This window comes from Condylura cristata, unplaced genomic scaffold (assembly GCF_000260355.1).
Source record: "Condylura cristata isolate star-nosed mole 26May11 unplaced genomic scaffold, ConCri1.0 scaffold00004, whole genome shotgun sequence".
NCBI classification, from domain to species: Eukaryota; Metazoa; Chordata; class Mammalia; order Eulipotyphla; family Talpidae; genus Condylura; species Condylura cristata.
Window position 1 is genome coordinate 2,833,423 of NW_004567105.1, and position 10,127 is coordinate 2,843,549.

General features: G+C 40.9%; 3 protein-coding genes across 4 annotated transcripts in view; 2 read left to right on the forward strand and 1 right to left on the reverse strand.

The window, feature by feature from the left end:
- The window catches only part of XPNPEP3 (X-prolyl aminopeptidase 3, mitochondrial), a 42,988-nt gene extending 34,021 nt beyond the window's left edge, over nt 1–8,967 (reverse strand). Inside the window, exon 1 of the mRNA XM_012735116.1 lies at nt 8,844–8,967. Within this exon, the coding sequence (XP_012590570.1) occupies nt 8,844–8,907 (64 nt within the window). The 5' untranslated portion in view covers nt 8,908–8,967. The remainder of the gene's footprint in view (nt 1–8,843) is intronic.
- Nucleotides 540–3,831, forward strand: DNAJB7 (DnaJ (Hsp40) homolog, subfamily B, member 7). Its single transcript, XM_012720277.1, has one exon. It carries the CDS (start codon nt 2,855–2,857, stop codon nt 3,779–3,781), a length of 927 nt encoding a protein of 308 aa, XP_012575731.1. The 5' UTR covers nt 540–2,854; the 3' UTR covers nt 3,782–3,831.
- Nucleotides 8,968–9,111: 144 nt separating the features above from the next.
- ST13 (suppression of tumorigenicity 13 (colon carcinoma) (Hsp70 interacting protein)) overlaps nt 9,112–10,127 on the forward strand; it is a 23,218-nt gene continuing 22,202 nt past the window's right edge. Inside the window, exon 1 of one of the 2 annotated variants that reach the window (XM_004675639.2) lies at nt 9,112–10,055. In XM_004675639.2, the coding sequence (XP_004675696.1) occupies nt 9,568–10,055 (488 nt within the window). In that variant the 5' untranslated portion in view covers nt 9,112–9,567. The remainder of the gene's footprint in view (nt 10,056–10,127) is intronic. The other variant, XM_012720276.1, reaches the window with a different exon arrangement.

The following is a 10,127-nucleotide window of genomic DNA, read 5'->3' on the forward strand; positions in this document are numbered from 1 at the left end:
TAAAGATCAAGTCCAGGTAATATGCCATCTTAGTGTGAGGAGAAACACAGCACAAAAGAAACAAGAATGTGCTACTTAAAGAGGTTTTAGTGTGTAAAGAGGGCTGTGCTCAGTTGTGTCAAGTGCTGCTAAGAGGCCAAAAGAATTTGGCAACGCAGATGACAGAAACCAAAATGGCCGAAGATGGTCAAAGGGTAGAAGTGATGGGGAAAGGCAGCTCTCGGGACCTAACGTCCAGCACGGCAATTCTAGCTAGTAAGACCACAATACTGTGCAAATAGTGAAGTTCTCATTACAAGAAGAAGGTCTTAACTGTAGAGATGGTGAAGTTATGTAGGTAATCATTTTGCACTATGTTCAAATATCCAACTATTGTCATATACCTTAAACATATAGAATATTATATGCCAATTATAGCTTAATAAAACTTGAAAAGACAAGCCAGATTGGAGTCTGTTATGAATAGGTGGGAAGAAAGTACAGACAATATGAAAATAACTTTGATAAGTTTTATTGTGACAAGGCAGCTTTAGGGGTCAGGGGTTATGGGGTGGGAGTAATTACAGAAACAAATCCTTGCGTTAGCTTTTATACTTTATTGAAATTAATCAAAGTATCATTTTTCCCAATCTTATAAATTCTTTGAGAGAAGAACTATTTTCTAACACCTTTTTGTATAAGTTCTCGGGAAATGTAGACTAGCAAAAACCTGAACACCTAAGTCCTTGTTCAAGAGATGTGGAAAGCACAGAATTTGGAATCAAACAGATCCAATTAAATGCCAATTTTTGTGGCGCATTATGCTACCTCTAAGGATTCATTTGGACCAAGGCAAATGGAAGTTGCGGTAAATGGAAGTTTCCACGTTGGGAGATGTTTGCAGCCACCGACCCACTCGAGGGCTCTCCCGCAAGGCCTGACTGTCCTGCTTACAGCGCCGCCCCTACTGCGCCCGTGTCCCTCTCAGGCTATATTCTCTCTCTTATGTTTCATAGTAAATGTTTTGCTGCGCATTGCCTATCTGCCACCCTCTACAACATAAGGCTTTATTAGGAAAAACATCAATTTTTTTTACTAACAAGGTGCTTCTAGAGAAATTATATTTCAGAAATTCAGGTTTCATATAGGCACAAAATATTTACTTTGCTGGAATGCTGCGAGAATGAAGAGAAACTGCAAGTAGTTGTTACTTGGTAGAGATGGACCCAAGGAGGGTGCTTAAATGATGCTCGATGTTACCAAAATTATTTGAATGGCAAGTGACTATACAAACATGCAGCTCATGTATGAGGGAACTGAAGTTATTTAACAGTGTGTCACCACTAACCAACTGGCGTGTCAAAATGACACAAAGCAGAAGTATTCACAGCAGGCAATGGTATGGAAAGACTTGTCTAGAAAAATGGACTATGGTTTTATATTTAATTTGAATTCTAATTTCAGTTATAATTAATGGAAACGCCACCACAGAGGAGGAAAACACAGGTCATTTTAGGGATGCTGTGAGAATTAAACAAGAAGCTGCATGTAGTTGCTGACTGGTAGTGTCTGACTGAAAGAAGGTGCTAAATGTTGTTCAATGAATTAGAAACAGAATGAAAAATTTTTATTCATTCAGGGTTAGTCTATTAATAATTTAAATTGTCTGGCTTGCTTCTACTGGATTTTCTGATTTTGCTTGACAAATGATTCCCTACATTTGTCATTGGTCCACTAAAGATATATAAAACCAGACAGATAAACCCTCCTGTCGGTGGCTTCCCATATGGAAACACTAGTTTTATTAGTAATTGCTCGAAACTGGCAGCAACCAAAATGACCACCAATGTGGCGAGAGGCTACTACCTTGGATGATCCCATTGCTGACCTCACTTGGGTTTTAGTTCCAGTATCATCACCTCTAAAGCCAGGCAAGGTATCTCTCTGCCCCAGCACAGAACTGGCAGGGGGAAGCACATATCACATTACCTCAAATTATTTTTCTTAGTTTTTTCTAACACGATAGCCATGAAAATAAGTATTTTTTTAATATCATCTCTTGCAAAAACTGCATTGCACAAAGTATGCAGTCAATAATAACACAGGATACATAAATGCAAATTTTAAAAATCTTCAACTATGTCTTTTAAGATACTAAACTTCTAAGTGGACAGAAATATCATCTCAAATGACTCACTGCTGGCATGGGGAAAGCTTGTGTATTAAAGCTACTTCCTTCAGGAAGCCTTCCCTGACACACCAAGTCTAAGCCAAGTGCCTCTCATATGTTTTCTTAGCATCTAGTGCTTTCCATCATAACCCTTATTATGTTGTAGTTATTTGTATGTTTTATTGAACTATCTCTACAGGAATAAACAAATATATGAACTGTCTGAATACCTTTTCCACAGTTGATAAATTCACTTTTCCAAACTAAAACATGGAAAAACTAGGACATTTTTAAAGCCCAGTAACCTGGAGGTCATATTATGCAAGACACACTGTGGCCACCGACGAAAGGCCCCACTTGGTTTATGAGGCATCGTCCAGTGCTTCCGCGGGGATCTGGGCAAGGGTTCATTGGGTGCAGGATGGACTGGGAGGACTCCGGACTAACTCCATTTGGAACTTCTAATCTCTGCCTCACCCCCAGAATGACAACACAATGCAGCCCTCTCTGACATAAGCTCGTAACCCGCTTGCCACATAATCAGCATCCAACCCTCTCCTAGCAGCGGTCCAGGGATAACACTGCCTTCAATGTAAAAATGTGCCATTTGCAGCCACTACTTCTACCCATCACCGGCACAGCCTGAGCTGAAAGGAAATCACCGGTCTCATTACCCAGCTTACTCCTTCACAACAATCGGTGAAAATGTTGGATTATTATGAGGTTTTAGGAGTGCAGAGATATGCTTCGCCGGAGGACATTAAAAAGGCTTATCATAAAGTGGCACTTAAATGGCATCCTGATAAAAACCCGGAAAATAAAGAAGAAGCTGAGAAAAAATTCAAGGAAGTAGCAGAGGCATATGAGGTATTATCAAATGATGAGAAACGGGACATTTATGATAAATATGGCAAAGAAGGATTAAACGGTGGAGGTGAAAGTCATTCTGATGATTCTTTTGAGTATGACTTCACATTCCGTAAGCGAGATGCTATCTTCAAAGAACTTTTTGGTGAAAGGGATCCATTTTCATTTCAATTCTTTGAAGACTCCCTTGAGGAACTTTTAAATAGTGTAAGAAGCTCATATGGAAGCAGAAACAGAAGTACAAGATCCTTTTTCTCTACCTCCAGTGAATATCCAGTTTTTGAGAGGTTTTCTTCATACGATATGGGATATACACCATGTAGTTCCCTGGGCCATGAGGGCCTTCATTCATTCTGTTCCCCATCAGTCAGTGGGATGGATGACTATGTATCTTTATCTGAAGTTACAACCTCGGGTAAAATTATTAATGGCAGAAATGCCAACTTTGAAAATGATCAGGAGATAGAAACTGAAGATGATGGCGAGCTGAAGTCCTTCCTTATAAATGGTGTGGCAGATGAAGAGGGCTTTGCAGAAGAAAGCAGCTGGGGACGACACGCATTCCACACTTACCCACCACACTGCTGCTGCCCCAGACATGTATCTCAATGCCCTTTTGCGGACAATGGTGTGCAAGGTATACCTTTGGTCACCAGCAACTGGGATCCCTTTATTTTCCCCGCAGGATTCAAAGAAGGTGGTAAGAGGAGAAAAAAAAAGCACAAAGAGGTACACAAGAAGTCGTCAAACAAAAGGAATCGTTAAATTGACTCTTTAGACACATTATATAAAATTTGAACATGACTCTTTGTGTGTTTTGGTTAATCACAGAGTTTTGTAAATAATACTTGTTCAATTCTACACTAAGATTATATTTTTAACATTTTTAGCAGCATTGTAGACATTTGCTGATTGGCTGCTTGGACTAAGTAGGTCAGAAAAAGATGAGTTCATGGTGGTTATGATGGGAACAGATTTTTAAACTTTGTTTCTGAACTAACGGTTTGCATATCCTAGAATTTTTCTTTAGTCGAGTTTGTGATCTATTTCATTCTTTTATCTAATTAAAAGTATTCTTAACTTCTGAGATAGTGTAGTATTGGGAGATAAAAATGCATTAATATACAGGTTCAGATTTGTAATTCATGAATGAATGACTTTTTTTTTCAAAAGAGGCATTTGACATATAACTTAAAGTACAATAAATTAAAAGTATAAAATATTTTATGTTAAAAACAGCCATACTTATAGGTGCATGCCCAACTCACAGCTGCATTCATTCACAAAAGTTAAGAGATGGAACCAACCCAAATGTCTATAGACAAATGAATAAACAAAACAGTTATACATCCAGGCAAACATGTATGTGTATGTATGTATATATACACATAAATAAATCACACATATATAAATGCTTAAGTTTTAAAAAGGAATTCCTGTTAATGCTATGTATGGATGAACCTTGAAACATGTTGTGTGGTAATAAGCAAAAAATAAAACAAGAGGTATTCTGTGATTCCACTAACAGTGCCACTAGAGCATTCAAATTCATAGAAACAGAAAGTAGTATTGTTATGAACAGGAACTGGGGGAGAGGGGAAAGAGAGTTAGTGGATATAGCTTCAGAGTTTACAAGATAAAAAAAATTTGGACTTCTGTTTCACAACTGCTACTTAAAAAATATTTAATACACAAATTTTGTTATCACATGTAGCACAATTAAAAGTCAGATTTAACCCTGGATTCCTCAGAGCAGAATGGCTATATATGTGGTAGGTCACATGTAACATATTAACATCAGATGTTAAGCAAGTGGTTTGAACCGTTTATATCCATATGCTTCTTTTAAATAAAAATTGGTTTAATCTCACCAATTATTTACTTCCTAATTATTACTGTATCTGGGTACAGTAATGAATAATCAGCTCTTATATAACTTACAAAGTTAGAGATACAATATAAACAAATATTAAAATACAATCTGTTAGGTCTCAGGGGAAAATATCAAGTAGGGGAAGAGGAATAGAAGTTTTGGAATGAGTGTTGAAATTCTAGCAAATGTAGCTAGGAAAAGTGATGGCTAAATTTGAGTAGCCACCTACTAAGGGTACTAAGTGAGTCAGTGCTGTGCACAGTTAGTGAAAGTCCAGGCAGAAGGGACAGCAAGTGTGACGACCCTACAGCAAGAAGGTAATAGGCACTCAATGAACACGGAGGTCAGTGTGCCTGACTGAGACTAAACAGATAAAGAATAATGCTAAAAGGAGGTCAGATTATGCAGAAAGTGTTACATCACAGCACAGACTCTGCAATATGTAGGACAGGAAGTCCCTGGAGTTTTTTTTAGCAAGAATGAAACAGCTGACATATTTAAACAAGCCCACTCTGGCTGCTGTCACTGAAAAGAGTTGAATAAATTAAATTCATCTCTAGGCGAGAATGTAGTAGCTTGGTCCATGGTGGTAGTGACTGGTGGAATTCTTGATGCATTCTAAAGGGCCAGAGTTTTCTGTTTGACTGGGGTTTGGAGAAGGACTCAAAGATAACAAAGAACATGAGCTTAGCAACAAAAGAGAAGTGCCATTATCTCAGGGTTGCAGGAATTAAATACTGGGTGTGCTACATTTGAGATGTTGGATTAACTGAACAAGTAAAAACAATTTCCTATGGTTTTATAACAAAGGCCAGAAAGCATGCCTTGCATCCTACATGTTTCCTGCCATTGATTTTTTTCAGCAAAAATATCTACTGATCATATTCTTTCAGTCTTTTATCTCTTAAATGTCATTGCTATAAATGATGAAATGACTTAAAGATGGGAACAAATAATCGAACAGCATTAAGGCCCAATAACCTTTGACAAAATAAAGTTCAATGGTATTTAGCACTGCTTTTCTGGTTTGGAAACCAGGAAAAAACAACAACAATATCTGTCTTAAAACACTACTATAGTAAAGTACAAGCTTTTATTTTGTTATTTGATTCTTTATGGGGAGGAAAGGTAATTTAAGGGAGAGGGACTGGGGATAACTTAAAACTTTATTTTCAGGGGAAAAAACTACAAAAGCGTATTTTAAAAGCTACTTATATAAAAGCTGTATTAGTAGTTTATCTGTTATCATATACATAGAACTAGGCAGAGTTAAAAAAAATCCAGTTTCCTATAAACAGAAGAAAAACCTGGAGTCTGAAAATTTAAGAATGCAGTGAGAAACTCTCCATTTCACTTTCCCATACTTAGCGGATATTTACATTCAGATTTAGTCTTACTTAAGTAACTATCATTACTTTTAAAAAATAATATAATAGTTTATTTTTACATCATTTTGTGCCTTTTTCCATCTCAGATATAATCCCCGTGGGCTTCCCATCACCATAGACTTTCATTACTTTTTGAAGTAATAAAAGGTTCTCCATGAGCCAGCCACTTGCTTTTCTTATCAACTTGGTTTTCTTATCACCTCTTCTTACAAATTTTAGGTTGGAGTCCAGCTCTTCCCAAAATGTACTCCAAGGGCTATTAGTTCAAGGCTCACCACAGAAAATGTGATCCATGGTCAAACACATTTTGCTTTTTACTGCCAAATATATTTTTCTCAGAGACTGAGAACTATAAAGTGCAGCATTTTCCATACTTATCTGACCACAGAACACTTTGGTATAACATCTGTGATGTCCAGAACCTGTTAACAATAAATTTCTTCCTATGTGTCCTTAGTGCCAGTCAATCTGTTCAGAGTTATGTGCCTCTGTATAGGGTCCCTCTGCCAGGATGGCTCCGTAACTCTCTGGTCGCGTGGCTTGGTGAAAGCTGTTTTCCAAGTCTCAGATCAGACACCTGCTAGTCTGTGGAGGCTCTCACTGCACACTCCTCTGCCTCTCTGCTCCCACCTCTCCCTTATCCCCACCACCGGGCCCCTACTACTAAATTCACTATGTTATATTAAAATAACTTGCTTTTTTTAAGTGTTCCCTTACAGTAAAAGCCTTTTGTGCCTAGTGCTCATATTTGGTGTTCACTTAATGTTTGTTGAATGAACTGCACACAGGATTTTAAAAAATTATCCGTTAGTACTTTCCATATTCCCTTCTCTCTCTCGGACTTGAATTTCTCTCAAGAGAGTCAGTCTTTCAAAGCACGACCTATGCGTTTTACCTTGCTTGCTTTCAGATGACTAGAAAGTGTTAACTGTATATGCCACTAACGCAATTTTATCTTTCATTAAGCTAACCTTTAGCTTTCATTTTGGGAATGCATGACTTTCACAGACAAGAAAGCTGCTGTGGTACTCGATACTCTTGAATTTGGAGCCTTTGTTTGAAGGTGGCCGCCAAGCGCAGCGCGACATTCCCTGCTCCATCGTCACTTGTGTCAAGGCTCTCCTGCCATCCTTTGCTGTGCTCTCACTTACTGCTACTTGTCTCTCACCCTAAATAGACCGAGCAATTGCAGGGTAGCAGATGTTCACCCACAGTGATTACTAACTCAAAAGTCACTGAAGATATCTTTTGTCTGGTTCACTAAATAAAATGTTCCAAAGGCACTCCACTAAGCTTATGACCAGTGGAGGTATAGCCAAAAAGAAAGCCATCACAGCTAGAATTCCTGATTTGCCACTTGTGATCCTACTTGTGTTAGTTTTAATTCCTCCTCAGTAAACAGAGGACATGTGTTCTACCTTACTGAATATCTGAAACTCTGAGGTCATTAAATCAGAAAGTCAAGATATACCTTACTTTAAAGAGGATGTTAAAATTATTCTACAGAAGCAAACAAACACAATAAACACTTTAAAAAAAATCTAAACTTTGATCAATTAGGTTTTATACAAAGTCTCAACAACAAATTAAAAAAAAAAAGTCACAAGCAAAGGATGATTCCAGCGTAAAATGATATGTGACCGCAGTCACCAATACTGAAGAACTACACACTTATTCTCCTCCCAGAGAGGGACAACGTTTGTAGTTTAACTATTATAACTGAGTAGCACATTTTGTGCAGTGGATGGTTATTTTATTTTGATCTTTAGAGCAGGAAATAAATCTTGACATAAATACCATAACATTTTCAACAAATTCTAGTGTTTCAACATCAGAAACATGGCAAAACAGCTGATGTCAAATGCCATATGCTCTGGTTCACATTGTTCATTGCGGCCAGACCTGAAATAGGATCCGATAACAGATGGGCTTGCAGGGTAGATGATTCAGTTTTTACTTATCAAGATCTATGTTTATCAGATTAACTGTTCACGATAAAGCACCCTCCTCCTCCCAATGGTTCCATTTACTCCTGGTGTCTCCATCACCTTGCTTTTTACAAAGGACTTTCAGATATAAAAGTCCCCAGAGCATTTGGAAACGTTACCTTTTCTGAGAGAAACTACTCGAAGTATTTGTTCCTAAACATGTTTCGTGCATATTCTGGAGTCAGCTCTCAAGTCAACTCTTTGAAAACATGAGTTTAGGATTTTAGGTTAATCTAACAGCGGGGCCACATGAGGTGTGAGATACTGTTATTAGCAAAGCGGGTACACTTGACACCATTTCTGAGTCCGAGTAATTTTGAAGACAGCCCCTCTGGGGGATGGCACACACTTTTCTCTCTGTAGTCATTTCAGCATCCCAGAACACCTCAAGAGGCAGAGCGAACACCGGGCCCCCCCTTTTCCAGGAGCTGCAGGTAAAGAACTCCGCGGAGCTCACGGGTTTGGAGCGGAGTCCCCTGCAGAAGGAGGGTCCGCCGAACCTGGGATCCCCTGCGAGCAGCTCTCAGACTTCTCAGAGAGCAAGGCCCGGAGGGAACACAGTGAGAGGTGATTCTAACCTGAGAGGCCGCGGACACTTGCTACGGCAGGCACCAGCTTAGTGGCTGACAGTAACCAAGGCATGACCACCGGGCTCACGCGTCCGGAAGAGAAGGAAAACTCGTCGGAGAAGCGACGCCGGCGAGACCGTGTCGCCAGGAAACGCGGCCACAGCCCCGCCCCTTCCGGCCGGCGCGCCCGCCAGGCTTTCCTCCCACGGCGGCGCACAACATGACGTCACGGCCAGAGCGGAGCGCGCCGCTGGGCCTGCCGGTATGGCGGCGTCCCGGCCTCGCGGCCTGAAGGGGCGGCTCCTTGCAGGGGGTAGTCCCTCCCGATTCCTTGAAAGCACCACATAAAGCGGTCGGCCCCTCCAGAGAACTGGGTCAGAGCTAAGAGAAAATGGTCTCAATGTGAGGCTCAGGAAAGACTGAAAATGAAAGCCCTCAAGCAGCCATTAGGAAATCACAAAAACATTCACGTAAGCATGTTTACGCGCACCGATGCACAGAGAGGCAGGCATCGGTGTGAACAGCCGCACTTCTAGAAGGTTCTACAGTGCGCAGGAGCGCAGGGAGAGGCGACGGCCCGAGGGAGCGAAGGACCCTGGGTCACGAGACCGTTGGGTGGGCGGGGCCAGCGGCCGGGCTGCTCTGGTCTGTTCGGCCTCGCGGCAGCCGCCCCCTTCGCTTGGTCACGCCGCGCTCGCCCCGGGCTTGGAATCGGGCCCCGCCGCCCCCGGCCATGGACCCCCGCAAAGTCAGCGAGCTCCGGGCCTTCGTAAAAATGTGTCAGCAGGACCCGAGCGTCCTGCACACCGAGGAAATGCGCTTCCTGAGGGACTGGGTGGAGAGCATGGGGGGTAAAATACCACCTGCTACTCATAAAACTAAATCAGAAGAAAATGTCAAGGAAGAAAAAACAGGTAGTAACAAGGCGGAGGAAAACATAAAGACAGAGGAGCCACCAAGTGAAGAAAGCGACCTAGAAATTGACAATGAAGGTGTGATTGAACCAGACACTGATGCCCCTCAAGAAATGGGAGATGAAAATGTAGAGATAACAGAGGAGATGATGGATCAGGCAAATGAGAAAAAAGTGGCTGCCATTGATGCCCTAAATGATGGTGAGTTACAGAAAGCCATTGACTTGTTCACAGACGCCATCAAGCTGAATCCTCGCTTGGCCATTCTGTATGCAAAGAGAGCCAGTGTCTTCATCAAATTACAGAGGCCAAATGCTGCCATCCGGGACTGTGACAGAGCTATTGAAATAAATCCTGATTCAGCTCAACCTTACAAGTG